The sequence below is a fragment of the Peromyscus californicus genome, unplaced genomic scaffold, assembly GCF_007827085.1.
Source record: "Peromyscus californicus insignis strain IS unplaced genomic scaffold, ASM782708v3 Scaffold_7__1_contigs__length_154581171, whole genome shotgun sequence".
Taxonomy (NCBI): domain Eukaryota; kingdom Metazoa; phylum Chordata; class Mammalia; order Rodentia; family Cricetidae; genus Peromyscus; species Peromyscus californicus.
Window position 1 is genome coordinate 19554936 of NW_026294595.1, and position 19025 is coordinate 19573960.

General features: G+C 36.4%; 1 protein-coding gene across 5 annotated transcripts in view; it reads right to left on the minus strand.

Moving 5' to 3' along the window:
- Positions 1-19025, minus strand: part of Lrp1b (LDL receptor related protein 1B) — a 1950932-nt gene that overhangs the window by 739262 nt on the left and 1192645 nt on the right. For all 5 annotated transcript variants that reach the window (XM_052726598.1, XM_052726596.1, XM_052726595.1 and 2 more), the window contains one exon: positions 7334-7516. In XM_052726598.1, coding sequence (XP_052582558.1) covers positions 7334-7516 — 183 coding nt within the window. The remainder of the gene's footprint in view (positions 1-7333; positions 7517-19025) is intronic.

Genomic DNA, 19025 nt, shown 5'->3' on the forward strand with positions numbered 1-19025 from the left:
GTTTAAGTTTCTAACTGGCAGTTTCTTAGAAATCCTCATAAAAGCCCATGCATAAGCTTTAATAAATGTTTGTTTCAAGGCATTCATCAGTAGATGATAAAATTTTAAAAATTACACATTGGTACAACCAGAAAGTGGATTGTTTTTCAGTGCAAAAAGAAAGGAGTGAATAGGCTATGGAAAGATATGGGAGACATTTAAGGTCATACTTCTAAGTGAACGAAGGAAATATGAAAAGTCACTGCACTGTGTGAGTACAGATATGTGACATTCTGGAACTGGTAAGACAGTTAGAACATTAACAGTTTCCAAGGCAAAGGGGGAGATAAGGATGAACAAGTGGGGAATGGAGGATTCTGCATATTAATATGAATGCACATAATAATACACTTTCTAATGCTCATCAATGTACAATACCAACAGCAAATGCTGCTGGAACACAGGGCCTTGGTGAAGTGTGACTTATTGCTGCATATTAAATACTGTAATAAATGCACTGTTCTCTTGCAGGATATTGATGGTGAGTGAACCTGGGCAGGGGAAGGTAGCAGAGGGGATGTGTGAACTCCATTATGTCTGCCCAAATTTGCTGCTATATAAAAACAACCTATCTTTAAATTCATTATAGAAGTTTTACTGGAAAGTCATTCCTATTTAACTTAATTATAAAACTTTAAATACACCTACTATGATTTATTTATTGATTGGAAGTATTTGAGTTTAAAAATCCATTATACAAGTTACTGTGTTCTCTCAGTGCTCTGGCCAAAATACCTGAGAGTATAACTACCTTAAAGGGAGTAATTATGTATATTATCTCATATTCTTAGAGGTTTCAGTCTGTCACCCATGACAGCATTGATGTTAGCCAGATAATGAGGCAGAATGCACAGTCATGGGAAGCTGTGACAGAGACTACCCATCTCCTCTCAGAGGTGGACAGGAAACTGAGAGGTAGGATGCCTCTGCTAAATGATATTTTCTTTCCTTCTTTATTCCACCCAACCCCTTCCTTCTCCAGCCTAAGAATGGTGTTCTTACCCTTTTCTCAAGTCTTCTTCAGCTACACACATAGTGAATCTTCTAAGAGAATATCTACACACACACACACACCTAGAAGTGTGTATTCTAGAAGTGTGCATTACTAATCTCTTCAGAAATTCTTAGTCAAGTTGACTATCAAGAATAACCATCACATACATGTTTTTTAAAGTGTTTGATGCTAATGTCTAATTTAAGATTACATCTAAGGAATATTTTATGTAAATTTTCATTATTTTTAATTTGAAAGATGTCTTTGAAACATATGGTCAATTTATTTTTATGAGTTTGCCAAAGGGCATATGGGTCTTCACAAATGAAGCGACATAAGCTTATCAAAAGTATGATTCTCCTTTAATGAATATAAGATAATATATTTGTTTATTTCACTCTTCAAATGCATAAACATTTATATATATGATAAATTATTTGAGGTGAAATTGTGGCTGAATTTAAAAAATCACATTTAAACACTCTAGCACCATATGTATGCACCCCCCCATACACTTATGTTTCTGTTACTAAGCATATTAATTATCACCCAAATGATGCAAATGGTATGCTATCCCACTAAAATTTTACATTTCAGTTTTCTTATTAAGGGTGCCATGAAATTAATGTTTCCTGTTTCTGCAAAATTCATAGTAAAATCCTAGTCCTTAGTGTGTGAGTTCTGGAAATGAGGTTTGGGGAAGGTAATTAAATCATGAGAGTGGAGTCCCTATACATCAAGAAGCCTACTATATACAGACTGGTGATGTTGCCACAAAAAGGAAATCATTCCTCTGGGAATGAATGTTGTTTAAGCTACCCACCTTATAGTAATTAATTATAGTATACTAAATTGATCAAGACATTCTTATTCTTCACATTTCTTTTAGAAATTACTTTGCTTGTCATGGGTGTGTACGTATGTGTCTGAGCATGTGTGTATGGGTTCATGGGTATGCCTGTATGTGTGTGTGTGTGTGTGTGTGTGTGTGTGTGTGTGTGTGTGTGTGTGTGTGTGTGTGTGTGTGTATGTGTGTGTATTCATGTATCTGTGTGTTTGTGTGCATGTGTGTATTATTCATTTTAGGGCTATTATTTTCTATGTTATTTTCACTATGAGAAAACTTACATATTTATTTTACTTAATTTTTATATTTAATTTTTATTTAATCATGAATAACAGGTTCTGTTATGTCCAGTTTTATAGATTCATTTTCATAGACAGAGCTTTTCTCGTGCCTGGAAGTCTTTAAGATGAGAGCTTTGTGCTTTTTTCCATCTGTTCACATATGTCCATCTTTAAATGTCACTGCTTGTACTTCACCCCATCCCCAATTTCCAGCATTCTCTATTCAGAAATGCATGTTTGCTTTTTGTAGGATTTTATCCCCAGACATTGTTATATTTTTATTACTTCTAATTAGAAAACAAGTCATGTTCCTTGACCTGCCATGATCTTGTTTTTCCATTTTTTTTTTAATACGTAATTTCAGAGAGGTCACTAGCCCAGGCAGCAGCTAGCAAGTGCTGTAAACAAGAGTGTGTGTGTGTGTGTGTGTATGTGTATGTGTGTAAAACTACACACATATGTAGATACCAGTTTTCCTTTCAAAAGTATGCAGATTGCCTTTCTAGTTTCTGGCTTCAAGTAGTGAGCCTGGCCTCAGTCCCCAGCTTCACATGCGATAGCTTTATAAGAGCTGAGAATATGTCCTCTTCTACTAGTTTGCATATGTAACCTGGTCAAGCATCCAGCTTGAGCCAGCTCAGTATTTGACATTCTAGATTACTGCTGACATGTTTCATCTTTTAATAAGTCAGTATTTACCCATCTCTGACTTCTTTGTCCTTTTAGAAGCAAACAAGTGTTGCTGGTTGTGGTAATCTGAATGTAATTAGCCCCCATAAACTCATTGGGAGTGGCATTTTAGGAGGTGTGGCCTTGTTGGAGTAGGTATGGTCTTATTGGAGGAAGTGTGTCACTCTAGAGGCAGGCTTTGAGGTCTCATATACGCTCAAGCCACACCCAGTGAGACAGATCACTTTCTTTTGCCTGTGAGTCAAGATTAAGAACTCTCAGTTACCTCTCCAGTATCATGTCCACCTGCCCTTTGCCATGTGCCACCATGATGACAGTGGACTGAACCTCTGAACTATAAGCCACTCCATTAAATGTCTTCCTTCCTAAGTGTTTATCATAGTGTCTCCTCACAACAATAGAAACCTTAACTGAGACACATCATTTTTTTTCCTCTAATGTGATAAAGAATAACAAAAATTCACTTTGTGACTGCACTGTAATTATCTAGTAGCTCCCCTACTGATAGGAAATCCAGTGCTTCCATATTTTTCCTGGAAAACAAATAAACTGTACTGAATATCTTTGTACATGGTACACATCATTTTAATTTTTTTTTAATGTAACCTCCTCAAAACCAGAAGGCAGAGTCAATTTCACATTCTTTTCCCACCTGGGGAGCATTTTTCATCCACAATCTTGAAATCACTTTGGGATTTAAATCTTGTTTCCAACCTGAAGAATGGCTTTTCCACATGATGAAGATTTGGATTTCCCCCTCCCCACCCAATTTGATATTTATAGAATTAGTGCTATTAACAGGTTCTGGTTTGAGAGACCTGAGGTGACAGGACACTGGTCCTCTGAGATAAGATGCTCTGAAATATTGATGGTTGCATTATATTTTAGTTCAGTTTTTCCTCTCACTTTGTTCTTAGAACTAAAAGCTCTTAGTGGATATACATTTAAAAACTAATTGGCGGCAATTTATGTAGACAGAGCCCATTATAATCAACAAATATAAATTTATTACCTTAGAAATTTTAAATGTTCTGACATTTCAGACATTTTTAAAAATAACAATGAACTCTGAAGTGAACAATTTGAAAAGTTCATTGAGGTCTTTTAATTTGTAAAACCAATAATTTAAGTAAATAAATAGAAAATTCAAAAGAACAATAATTGTATGCATACTTTAAGTCTGTGTGTGTGTGTGTGTGTGTGTGTGTGTGTGTGTGTGTGTGTAATTCATTTTAGTGTCACTAATGTTCATAAAGGTCTATATAGTCAATATTAATGTGGAGCTGTGCCTTATGAATTCCAAATCTTAATACACTTTGTTCTGTTGCATCTAAGGGACAGATTATGTTTTAGGCACAGGGTGGGTAAATTATCACCTCCTTCACTGCTTTCTCAAAAGGAGGCATCATTCTGCTTTACAACCCTGCCTTTACACATTAAATTTTGATGCCCTTGGACAAACTGGCTATAAACATCTTTAATGTAAACATATTAAAGACAAAATCCAAATCTCATAATAGCGGCACTACAAATGCAGTGTTTTGATAATTGCCTGCCATCTTCCTTATATTTGAGTTTTTAATTAAATTATAACCATAGGAAGCTGTTTGTACATGCTAATTGCAGACTTCACTGACTGCTGCACTGGAGCATCAGACACAGTACAATGAAACTTTCGATTCAGTTTTCCTAGTTGCCTCATTTATTATTTATATTTTTATGTCCATTTTCTGTTTATGTAACTTAAAACCATTTTTACTGACTTTGTAGCTAAAAATTTACACTGCTATTTAGCTCTTTTTAAATAAATTGCAGCGTGTGTGTGTGTATGAGTGTGTGTATAAGTCAAATAACCTTAGATGTCATTTCTCAGCCCAAATCTATCTTTTAAAGAAGGCATTGTCTCTCACTGACTTGTAACTCACCATGTAAGCAAGGCAAGGCAGGTACCTGCCCATCTCTATCTCCTCAGTACTGGATTGCAATTGTGTGCCACCACATTTATAATTTTTTCCATGGGTTCCCAGACTCTAAGTCAGGTCTTCATACTTGCAAGGCCAGCACTGGTCTGGATGATGCTCTTTCACAAATTATTAACAATTTTTAAAATAGATGCACAAGAATTATATGTATTTAGGGAATATAGCACTCTATTTTAATACATGTATACAATTCTTAATGTGCAGATTATACTAAGTGGCATATTCAATACTACAAACCTAATAATTATTTTGAGTTGGGGAAATTTAACATTCTCTCTATCAGCTACTTGGAAGTGCACATTTGGTTGTATTAGTTAATGTACTGATCTATAGAATCTTAGACCTCATAGCCAACTTCACTGTTAAGCCATTGGCCACACTTTGCTCAGCCATTCCTCCTTTTCTGAGCTGCTATTACTATTATTTATGATGCTCACCTTTATCATTCTTTATGGAGAAATAACAGCTTAACTTATGAGTCACATCTAAGTTTTCTAAATTTAAATAGCACACTCAACTAATTTAAACTTTGGGTTACTCCACATCAGTTTATGTCTGGCTTTCACACATTTTCCAGTGTCTAATTCCTATGCATATGAAAGACTACTATGACCATATGTCAGCCATGAGATTGCTTTGAATTATGTTAATTGATCTGAGTCTAGAAATTGGCTCTTTAGCACCAGAATTAGTTTGTTGAATAAAAGTTGTTTAAGAAGACCTTCATTCATATATTTGATAAAAAGTCATCTGTAAATTTTTGAATACTCCAAAAATAATTTCTGAACCTAAAAATCTATTTTCTTCTAACCAATATTCATCAAATCAGTTTTTTTAACATTAACAGTTAAAGGATCACAAAATTATGAAAAATATTGTTGGATCTCAATCCTTGGGTTTTGTCTCTATTGCAAATCCTGTGTATATACCCAAACTCATCAGCTAGCCTGATTATAATCTGCCAGGACCACGTCCAAACTACAGGCTTTGTTTGGGCCACATATCCTTTGTGCGGGCTGGACCTATAAAATCTTAACAATATGGCTGCCTAAACAAAACCAGTATAATGGCAACACCACTTGATATTCCAATGTGGATGGAGGAAATTTCACACTGCCCCTTCCCTAGATGAAGAGCTACAGGTAATTAATGAGTGCTAAGAATGGGAGATTCAGGGCCAAAGTCCCTAATTGATTATCCTGTACCAAATGCTCAGTCCTAAAAGTATATATGTGTGAGTAACAATATGTAGACCCAGCAGGTTGTATTTATATAGGTTATACACATTAAGAGACACAATTAACAATGGTAACAATTAAAGAATAAAGAGGTCATTAATTTGAAATGGTTGGAGTTGAAGATCATAAGACAGATTGGAAAGAGAGTTGAGGGGATTATATAAATCCAGTACTCATATAAGAAATTCTCAAAAACATAAAAATAAAAAAATAATATATAAAGAAATATTGTTTGGAGAGTTACTAGTTGGGAATCACGGCATCTTCAACAGGAATAGGCCATAGGAGAATCTATTTTTATACAACTGTGATAAAGCAAATATTTCTTTTGATTTCAGTGTTTCAGTGTGATAAATGTGGCATGCCTGGGGAAGAAACACAAGGCTCATTGTCTTCCAAAGGCCATCAGCCACAACCTTCCCATTCTGTTCGCAGACAGCTGTTCTACTCCCTTTCTTGCTTGGAATACAGAAAAAAAAAAAAAAGAGGAAAGCTGAAAGTTCATGGTTGAGCCACCCACAAGCAATAGAGAGAAATTCTAGGGTGGCTCAAGAATATATTGTGAAACCCACAGGAAATGATATTATGAAACCTATCGGAAATTATTTCAATGGTTGATTTCACAGCTAAATAAAATATAATGCATTCATTCTTTCCTTAACTTTATCTCACCATCTGGCATGGAAAGAGAAATAAGTCAGTGGGATCTCCAGAGGAACTCTCTGTAAGTAAGAAAAACTGGAAATGTCATAAAGACACCTTCATGGAAAATAACGGTATAGCCAATGACTTGGCTTATCTTAAAATAATCAGATGCAAATGGCAAACACTTAGCAGGAGCCAAGCAATGGCAATGAAATCTAGGAAAGCAGATGTAAATTAACATGTGTTTCCCACTCTCCCAACCGGCATTTGGGGAGGATTTTATCTACAGAATTACTGAGTGTGGGCTAGCACATGCCTCTTTGACCCTGAGATTCAATTACAGATTCTGAACCTAAATACACTGATGTCAGGTTTTAATTCTGCTATTCAGTCTCCGTAATTCTTAGCAAGTTAAATACTTCTGTCTCCTCCATGAGTTCATAAAGAAAACATGGATAGGATGGTGTCTGACCCATAATGCTTCTGACAGACACCTTACTAGCATGACGGAGATAATGTGAGCTTATCTACCCAAGACGAAGAATGCTTTTCAGAGATGAGCTACAGATGGAGCCTGCGCTGAAGGATTCTGCTCCCTGGATGTTCCCGGTGCTCACCTGTACTCCTGCAGGAAAACTTGGTTTTGTGGTCACACAGCCGGATGGTGCCGTTGCAGCCCTTTTCGTCACTACCATCTTCACAATCCTTTTCTCCATCACAGCGCCACAGATCCGGGATGCAGTTTCCATCAGGGCGGCACTGAAATTCATTCCCAGTGCAGCCAGCCGGAGAGGGAACGTCTTAATTTTAAACGAAGAAGGAGAAAACGGGGCAAGATAGGAGAGAAATTGTGATTTTACTGTCATGTTTTAAACAATAATCTCTTTGGGTAATATTATTATACTGGAGAAATTATATATTTTACTGTAACAGCTATGAAATGCTCAAGCATTTCAAATCTACTTTACAAACATTAATAATTAAGAGAAAATAATATTTGCTGTCTCTGGCAGATTTCCTAAAGGTTTAGCTAAATGAGTAAAGAGATTGTGTGGATGTCTGACTGTTGTCTTAATTAGTACCTTCAGGTACTGTCTTTGAAGCACTTTCTCCAAGTCATGTAAACAAAATCTTCTATTGAGAAGACTTTGCTTGATTTTTGACATTCCTGGAGTAACTTCTTTCAAATTACCAAGGAAAAAAAAAAACAGCCAATGAAATAATAAGCACTTTGTGACTAAGAAAACCTTTAGAAAATAGTAACCGAGAATTTGAAAGCAAAGAAACATACACAATAAGGAAAACAGCTCCAAGATGCAAGATTTCATTTCTACAATCACAACAGAAAATTTTAGGGGTGAATTTAATAACATAGTATGTGTTCAAATTCTGTTACTGAAAGTAGTGCCTATAATACCCAGATACACTACTGTCGAGCCTGTTGATAAAATGTAAATTAAGTATTACAAAGAATAAGGGAATATAAACATCAGGACATAGACATATCTTATACTATAACAACTGAACAATGTAAGTATAATTAATTTTTTAAAGTTTCAAAATAGTTAATATCATGAGTATATTAACCAATATTCCCCAGCACTGTTCTAAAATAAATATATGCACATGTATTTGCGACTAAAGTTTTAATGTAATGAATTAATTGCATATCTGCAAAGATCATTTAATTTGCCTGTGCTGACAATTACTCACCTACTTAATTTCTTGGCTTGTTAATGATCTAAAGTGAGGATTTTAGTAATAGACTCACTTAAGACCAAAATTCTGATGTCACTAAAGCAACTACCGGTACCTTGAGATGTCCTTTTGCCCACCTGGAAGTGCTACTGTGAGGACCACATTTGATGTTTGTAAACAAGTATTTTAACTATAGTGTTTGCTGTTGCTTCCCCTTGTGGTATAAATGGGTAAGGTTTTTTTGTTTTATTTAAGAATTTTCAGGTGAATTAATTAAGACTAGGGGAGGCTTGGTGTGGCTTCCAAAGAATTGCTGGAGGAGTAAATGTTAACAGTGCAGAGGCAAGAAAAGTGTCTGTTAAAGCAAGGACAATAGTCAAGGTAGTACAGAACAGGAATTCCAGTCTCCACATTTAAACACAGATGGGATTTCCTCTATAGATTTTTTCCTACTTTTTTGTAACTTTACTAATCTTAACTCTGTAGGCTATTGTAACATCTAAAGGCTACTACAAACAATTAAATTATAGTCATTTACAAACTTAGGAATGGTAAATTCAGTGTAGCATGGAGAGTCAACCTAGCATGGCAGAATAGTTCCCTTAAGTATGCTCGGACATACATTTTTCATGTGTGACTCCTGCTCTATGTCTCATTATTCTTCCCAGCATCCACTACCTTCTTGTATACACTTTACCTATTGTTGTCTTTGGCTTTATGAGAGACTGAATTTCTATGAAAAACAAAACAGCCAAAATAAACTGTATCTTCTATTAAGAAATCTCATGGTTAAGTATTACAATTTTATGAAATTGGACTTATATGTAATATTTTATGTCATTAAGTATCAAATGCTCCCCTCAACCTATAAGCTACTCAGCACTTTTGACTCTCAAGAAAAGATAATACTTTCCACGTTTTTCAACATTTGTTTTACTCCTACCCATTATGTCTCCCATGCTCCATTACGGAGTCCCAACTCTATACTGCACAGTAACTATGGCGGGCTGGATAAAGCCCTGTATGGAAATGAATCATTCATCTGCTTCATTTTACTTTGTTAAACAAAAGAAATAATTGACTAAATGACAGTTCTTAGAAAAACACAAAACATTAATTTTTCAAAAAGGCACGTAGATTATAAGTATCAGTGATAATATCTGCAGCAGTGACTTCTCTGCCCTCTTTATCACCATACCATTTTGAAGACACCATTCTAGAAGGGCTTTGGTTATGAAGAGGCTCAAAGATAAAATGAAATTGGTTCATACAGAAATCAAGAAGAATATGAAAACTCATTTCCTTTTTATATTTGTTACTAAAATTCAGTCTGTTTTTTCTAATAAAATTTAACATTTATCTTACTCTTCTATAAGGTCATGGGAGAAGTTAGTTTTTAATGAAAAGATCTGTAAACTCTATATTGCCTCAGACAGTTTAGCTTTCCTAGGGTTACTCCCTCAGCTGGTGGCCAGCCAGCAAAAAAATATAGAAATATCTAAGGCATCAGAAACTGTAGGTAGTGATGCCCATGGCCTACATATCAGGAGAGAAGGAAATATGTAGGAATATAATAAATTATTGTATACAAAGGAAAATACATATATGTAAAAGTAACAAATGTGATGAGTAAAATGAATGAATTCCGATAATGTTATTGATGGCAGGTTGGAATGACATAGATCCATTATGCTGTGCTAAAACACAGGTACCAATTCTCTGTACTAAGTTGGAAAAGTCTTGAATAGAGCCCTTCCCTCTCAACCATTATGTAATTTGTGTGTAGCTGTTTCATCAGTGTTCATTTAAGCCACCAAGTAGGAAGGAAAAAAGCAATACTCTAGAAGGCCCACATCATCCCTGAAGGGAATATACTTTACTGCACAGATTTGGATTCGACCATTTCCATCAATTCTGTCCAAAGGGTAGTAACCAACCGGAAATATATTACAATTATCACTCATTATTGCCAGAAAAGACTGACTTGATTATAAAACACTAGTTAAGAGTTTAGTTACAAAATGAGTCATAGGAGCCAAATCTAAAATGATGGGGGAAAGCTATGAAAACTTTAAGGGAAAAAAAAGTTTAAGCAGAAAGAATAGGAACAGGAAAGATCTTAAAGCAAGAGTTAATTTGAAGCACAAAGTAGTAGGAGTTGGTGAGTGAAGTTAGATCTGAATGGTTAAGGATAGACTCTTGTGGGCTTTATTAATGAACATGGCAAGATAAATTCAGTGATATCAGTATTGGCGATTTTGAAACACTGGAGTAATGGTACCATAATTTAGTTCACATGGTGAATTTTCTCTGGCTACTGTTTGGAAAAATGGATAGTTGGAGGTTTGAATCAGAGTCAGATAATACCAGTTGTTGGACTGTCCAGATCCAAATAGCAAGCACGGCTTCTGCTTCTGGACTCATTTCACAGGGTGGTGGACACCCAGATAAATGTGCAGTTGCCAAGCCACATCATAAATGCTCGTGGCAGGAGCAAGCGCTGCGAGGACAGATAAAAACCAGCCTAGCCTTAGAGGTCTCACATGAGCCATTCTTATGACAGACACAAAACAGGAGTTCTGAATCCTGTTTAAAAATCAGCCAGAGGGAAAAGGAAGTGGGAGGGAAGATTCTTTCCTTTGGTCTTTCTTTCTTCAGGTACACAAGATTGAACACATTCTCACATGCTAAGAATCAGTCTACCACTGACCTACATCAGTGGGGTTCAAAGATTTATTTTTTTAAGCAAAGCTAGCACAATTAGTAAAACTGTGTGGAGTGTTCAAGCAGAAGTGAGAGGAAAAAGAAACAGGTGGGCTGGGCCCAGACCTAGAAAATCATTTATGTCATGCTAAATGTTGACATTTAAGCTGAAAGGAAAGAGGGAATAATACAAAGATACTCATTTCGATTCTGTTGATTGGATAGGCATTCCATGTAGATAACTTTAGGAATATTTACACAATAGATAGGAAGAAACTTGTGTAGAATCAAGATACACACATTTGTACATCTATTTCATCTTCTTGAACACTGGTTTATACTGAATCACTTGTCTTAGTAAACACAAATACACGCAAACATTTGCATTTTTCATTCCTCCTCTGCTTTCTCTTCCCACATCATTAAAACAACCTGAAAAGAGCCCACACCTATTCTCAGCCATTTCGGTATTCCTGAGTTCCTTTGCTTTAGGCAGAGTTTGGAGTTTTATTCATTTTAACTCTCTTGCCAAATACAATCAGATTCTGTTAACAGTTGCTGATTCTCCTCTGTGGAAAGAGCAGCATCCCTCAGAAGAGCCCACAGCGGCGGCTCTAACATTAGTTCCAAACTCTGTGACTCCCCTGAGTCTCGGCTTCCTCAGCTTCAGGGCTTGGCACAGTCCATCTTTGTGCTGTGCTTGTCTCAGTGGAGTGCTCTGGTTATGGCTATGTGTTTATGGGCATGCTCATGCTCTTTTACTCTTGTGTTTCCATGTTGCTGATGCTGGTTATTATATTTTTAACTAATGGAATTTTACTGTATTTTTTTACCCTGAAGCTATTTAAACCAAGCATACAATTTGGGAAATCTAGTAGATAAATAAATAAATATACAGCCCTGGAGGAAATGTAGCAACTGATGGTAGAATTTATCTCAATATTTAAATGAATCCGCTGTGACTAAATATTTGCAGTTGGAAGACTAGCAACTCTAGAAGAACAGAGAGGAATTGCAATTATGTATACATACATATACATAATATATATATATATATATATATATATATATATATATATATATATATATATTATTCGTGGGCCTAGTAAGTATGCTAAAGTCTTCCTTATTCTCAGAGGAAAGAGAGTATAGGGTTGGAAATATGATGAATAATTTAAAATTTGAGTCCAGTCTGGAGAGTTATCGTTTATTGGTTTAATGGTTTTTACACCCTAGCTTGCTATCCATTGTTCGCTACTTTGGAAAGAATAAAGCACTATGCTGCCTGAGCACCTACCTTCTTGCACTCTGTGTGTCACATATCATTCTGCCTGGGCCTGCTTTTTTTCTAGATTTTCGATTAACCATTATGTATTAAATATTCCTTCACCAATGGAAGGCAGTTGTTCAAGACTTACTTTCTAGATACTTTTCACCATCACAGAAGCCAGTCCACAGCAAATAGTCGCCTCACCTTACTTATCAACAGATAAAGACTTAGCTTGTTTGTACCTCAGGGGAGCTTAGTTTTTCCCTAAGAATGTTCTCTCTCTGTCTCTGTCTCTCGATTTTGCTCTCAGATCCTGGGATGCCTGTGCTCGTCCTTGGTCTGTACTGGGTGGGGTCTAGCTTTTCTGTGTAATGTGTGACCCATTTCTAGTTGAGTGCAACCTGATTTATGACACCATGAACTAGCAATAAAGACTCTTGTAAACTAACTGACGCATATTCACCTATTCAGTGGGCCTTGGTGACTGATACAAGGACAAGGTCTTGTGCATTTGCTGGTCTTCTTGCCATATTCCTTTTACCTCCTTTTTCTCCTGATCACCTTCACATGATTTCAGGACACAGGTTTGATACTTTATTTTAAAGCAAAACAAGTGCCTTCTAAACCCTCAAATACAGTGAGCAAGGGAGGTTCACTTAATATAATGTGTGATGTGCTTATCAAGACCATTTAATACTAAGGGGAAATAAGATAAAGATTTCAAACTTAGATACATTTATTGTTTGTATCAGTTAAAAGGGTTGAATAGGAAAGTATTGAAAGGAATGTGTAGATGCCCATATACAAACACATTGCTTTTATGTTAACACATAGACATAATCACACTCAAAAACATGAGACAAAACTTGCAATCCACTTTAAAAAAACTATTCCCCTAGACAGTTAAAAGAATATTGATATTAAATCTATAGAAAATATTGGGCTACTTCATATAAAATTCATATTAAAAATAACTCTACCATAAATATTTCACACAGAATCTCAATAGAGTAGAGGTGATAAGCTAATAAATAAACAAAACGTGACTGGAGTGCACTAATCTGCAGAATTCACTTTATAAATGACTGAGAAATCCAACTTTCCAATCATTGCTGAAATTTATCAACTTCACAGGTATATATAAAATATTAATTATTAACATAAATTGTACCCATATATTTTCCACTTGAAATTTAAATATTGTCTTACAAATTTGTGTGGGGCATTTACCCACCAACCTCACAGGTCCCCAGAGTTTTCTTGAGTGCGAGCAGCAGGAAATATTAGATAGAAGGATTTATATTGGAGATAAACAGATAGAAAATAAAGGATAGCCTCGAGAGGGCCTGGAACCTTTTCCAACGGCCCTGACTGTCTCTGCCCCAGGGTATTTATAGAGATGCCAAGGGATGGAGCAAAAGACCTCCCTCCAGCACAGCCAAGTGCAGACCATCTCAGACACCTGCACTCAGGCCCGTGGTCCTAATCATTCTCTCTATATGGACCTGCTGGGTAAAGACATGAGGAAACTGAAAATGGGCTCCCACAAATTTGCCTATCTTGTTTTAGGAAAATGTTCACTACAAAAAAAAATTGGAGGAAAGGTATTTTCTAACTTCATCTTTAAGGATGATGCTATTTGCAGAAGACTATGCTTGATGAGATAGGGGGATGTTGTACTGTGCAATTTTGTGTGTCAACTTGACACAAGCTAGAGTCATTAGAGGAAGGAGCCTCAGCTGAGAAAATGCCTCTTTGAGATCCAGCTGTAAGGCATTTTTTCATTTAGTGATCAATGGGGGAGGGCCCAGCCCACTGTGGGTGGTGCCATCCCTGGGCTGTTGGTCCTGGGTTCTACATGAAAGCAGGCTGAGCAAGCCATAGGAAGCAAGCCAGTAAGCAGCTCCCCTCCATGACTTCTGCTTCAGCTCCTGCCTCTGGGATCCTGCCCTGTTTGAGTTCCTGTCCTGACTTTCTTCAGTGATGAACAGCAATGCTGAAGTGTAGGTCAAATAAATGCTTTCCTTCCCAACTTTCTTTTTTGCCATGATTATTCATTACAGCAATACAAACTCTAACCAAGACACATGTCTTGATATTAAGACCATTTACTATTCTTCCAGAAGACAGATTCAGTTCCTAACATCAATATGGAGGTTCACAACCTCCAATTTTAGGATATATTAGGTCCTATTCTTACTTCCATGTATTTACCCACATGTGGTGCATGGATGTATATGAAATCAAAATACTCAAACACACAACATAAATAAATCCCTAAAAAGGGAAGAATATGCCTATGTACACATATATAAGACATATTGCAAAGGAGGGACAGAGGATATGTTAAAAGTCTTACTTATGTTAAAAGTTTACCTCTTTCTATTCTCAGCCTTTCCTCCTCTGCATGGTACTTTGCCTTTGCCTTGTAAGTGTGATAGTCTATGAAATATAAGGATAGAGTTATGCAAAACAATTTGTTGTTTAGAATATAATCTACTACGTGTGCTTTCAGTGAAAGGCAGGCAAGCTATAACCTGTGGAGCAAATCCAGTATTCAAACTGTTCAACAGATGAAGTTTTATGGGAACCATATTTGTTTTGTTTAGCTACTTTCAAGGCTGAAGAATCTGTGCTCATTGTCTTAAATAATCTTAGGGGTACAAAGGGATGATATCTCTTTGCTTTCATGCTAAATAATGAAATGGGCAATGATTAAACTGTTTTCAAATAGAATTTGAACAGAAAAAGCTTCCCAATTGTTTTAATTTCTGATTATTGTTCAGGGACCATTCCTTTCAAGTTTGTATCTAAAAAACACATAACATTAAAAGTCTTTATGATGAAATTTCATGGGGCAGTGATAATATATGTGAGGACAGTTGTGGTATTTAAGTATATGACTTTAAACATCAGAGTAATTTCTTGAGAGGATTGTGGTGGCTTTGATATTGAGAATAAAATAAAATCTAGTTAAGATTTCATATAAATAAGGAAATAAATGCTGACAGTTTAAACAGTCTCTGAAGGAGTTAAAAAGCTATTTTAGGAACAATGTTCCCACTATTAATTGCTTTACTCCCACGACATTATGGACACTACTCAATCATTGACAGTTGAATTACTTAATTTGTAGATTGCCTTTTTTTTCTATTTTTTTGTTTGCTTCCTTTTCAATATCTGGTCTTTTTCTCTCAATAGCTGTAAGCCAGTATGACATTCGAGAAACACAACTTGATTAAGCCATAGTATTTGAAACCAGAAGCACAACTGACTGTGGAAAGTAGAGAACTTGTGGTTACTGCTTTCACTTCTGTTGAAAGAACAAGACCCAAGAGGAAGCTTAGCCCTCCTGCTGCCTGTTGATTCTGGCTGCTAACCATATTGTCTATCACACTGTATTACTCTGTCTGCAAGACACATAAATATTCTCTTAATACAGAAGCTATATTGACTTGGAACAAGTATAGATTCATTCATTAACAATTTTCTGCAGAGCAATGATGAGAATGATAGACTTCCTTGTTAGCAAACAGTGTTCTCATTACACACAGTACATTTATCCAATTTATTTCAGTCTTCCCAGTAGAAAGAGTGTAGATTCTTAAAACTATCTTTTCTTGCCTCATCTACTGTGGATCCCACAGATCTTTCCCTCCTGACCTCCTGCTCCTCAATCATTTCTTTATTCCAGCTCCCGACCCCATCAGGGACTTACTGCTAACTCAAAGGCCACTTCTGCCAGGGAATCAGAAATCAGATGGGCTGACTGCAGATCTCCACCTCTCTTTCTGTTCCTCCAGTCCCAGTTCCCCCAGTCTGACCACAAATCTGTAGCAGAACACCTCCTATTGTCTCCCTTTTCTCTCTGAGCCTATCCTCGAGAAATTACAAAGATCCTCTCTTCCAACCTTCCCCAAACTCATCCCAGTGTTCCAGCTTCCAATACCAGCAGGCATACCTTGTGAACAAGCCAGTTAAGCAGGCCAAGGAAACAGGTTAGCAAACTGAAGACCTTCCCCACTCCCTCCAAATCCACTCCTCCAGTTTCATCCCTATCTTTGCAGAAGAACACCTGTACAGCCTTTCTTCCCACTCTGCTCACATCTCCTGTGGATCCCACAAACCTTCCTGTTTATTCTCCCTCTCTCTACTTGCTGCTTTATCCCAGCACCTAATTCCTGCAGGCACTCCACGCTAACCCACAGACCACTCTGGCCAATGAAGCAAGTAGATTTTCTGTAGTTCTTTCCATGTTCTCCTACGGTGATATTTTTGTGTGTGTGTGTGTGCTGAAATGTGATTTTATTTGTATGTTAGAAAATAAAGTTGCCCAGGGATTAGAGCTAAAAGCAAGCCATTTAGCAGAAGTCCAGCAGTAGTGGCTTGTGCCCTTAATCTGATCACAGGGCAGGCAGAGTCTCTGTGTGGTCAAGGACACAGTCAAGCAGTGACCTGAACCTTTAATTCTAGTACCAACCATAGAGACCTGGAGGACTGTATAGACAGGCAGTGATGAGGAAATCATGTGGTTGGGCTTAGAGCCAATGAGAAGGTAAAACAGAAAGGCAATAAAAAGACAGGTCACACAGGAGAAGGTCAGCAAGAGACCTTCTCAAGGGAAGGACGGCAGCGAGTGGTAAGCTAAAGGCTATTTGCTAGTGCTCTGATCTCTTGGGCTTTTAACTCTGTATTTGACTCTGTGTTTCTTATTTAATAAGGCCATTTAGGATTTTGTCTATATTCTCCTTGTCCTCTGAGTCCAAACCCACAGTCTCATACCTAGCACTATAGCAGACCCTCTATGGTGACCTCTCTTCACTGTCTGACCCCTTTTCAGGGAGACAGAAATAAACAGATTATAGTCAAACACTCTGCTCTTTTTCCTCCTATGAACCCATAGTCTATCTCCATTTCTTAGTGTTAGCTCTCAATACCCAGAAACACATTTTACCTGGAACCCCCAGTGGGCAAAACTATCTGTTCCAAAGGAAATTTCCTAGGAGACAACAGAGCCATCGTACTCTGAAAATACAAAGAGGAAACTTAAACCAAGAGAAAAAATGCCCTAACAACAAATACAAATCCAGAAATCAGCACCTAAACCTATATCCCTATACCAAATGCATAAACACTAACATAAAACAAATCAATAACAACCAGGTCAATATATCTCTAAATATCTGAGTTATCCTAACAAAGGAGGCCCTTATATTCTAATATAGCTGAAGCACAAGAAAAAGAACTTATAAACACATGTTTGAAGGTGATAGAATTCCTTAAAGAGGAAATTAAATAAATCCCTTAAAAAATCCAAGAAAACACAAAGAATGAAAGGAAATTAATAAAATTGTTCAAGACCTGAGAATGAAAACAGAATCAATAGAAAATACAAACTGAGGGAATTCTAGAAATGAAAATTTAGGAATTCAAACCATAACAGAGTCGAATTTTATCAACAGAATACAAGAGGAGACAGAAATAAACAGATTATGGTCAAACTACAGAGAAGTCAACATGGAAGAGAGAGTCTCAGGTGTTGAAGATACAATAGAAGAAATGCACACATATGACAAAGAAAATGTTAAATCTAGAAGAATTTGTTGCACAAAACATACAGATAATCTGGAATACTATGAAAAGACCAAACCTAAGAATAATACAAGTAGAAGTAAGAAAAGAATCCCAGCTCAAAGACCCACAAAATATTTTCAACAAGACCATACAAGAAAATTTTCCTAACCAAAGAAAGAGATGTGTAAAAATGTATAAGAAGCTTGCACAACACCAAATAGATTGGACAAGAAAAGAAATTTCCCTAGTACATAATAATCAAAATGCTAAACATACAAAATGAAGAAGTAATACTAAAAGCAAAAAAGAAAAAAACACCAAGTAACATGTAAAGGGAGACCTTTTAGAATTATACATGACTTCTCAAAGGAGACTTTAAAAAGCAAAAGGGGCTGGACAAACATGCTGCAGACTCTAAGAGACCACAGGTGCCACTACTACACTACCCAGTAAAACTTTCAAATACCATAGAGGGAGAAAACAAGATATTCCATGATAAAGTCAAATTTAAACAGTATCTATCTACAAACTCAGGCCTACAGAAGGTGCTAGAAGGAAAATTCCGAACTAAGGAGGTTACCTACATCCATGAAAACACAGGGAATAAATAATCTCACACCACCAAAATCAAAAGAAGAGAAGTAAACACAAACACATACTTCATCACCGTCACTTCCACCCCAACCATGACCAACAGCATAAAACAATTAACAGGAAGAAAAATTCTTGGTTATTGATATCTCTCAATATCAAAGGTCTCAATTTCCCTCCCCCCAACTAAAAAGACACAGACTAACAGAAGAGGATTTATCCTTCTGTTGCATCCAAGAATCATACCTCAAGATAGCTTCAGGGAAAGAGTTAGAAAAAAGATATCCTAATAAAAATGGACCTCAAAAGCAAATAAAATAAATATATAAAAAAATAAAATGTAGCCATTTTAATACTTAACAAAATAGACTTTAAACCAAAACTAATCAAAAGGGATAGGGAAGGATACCACATAATCATCAAAAGAAAAATCCGCCAAGATGACATTTCCATTCTTAAAATCTATTCCCCAA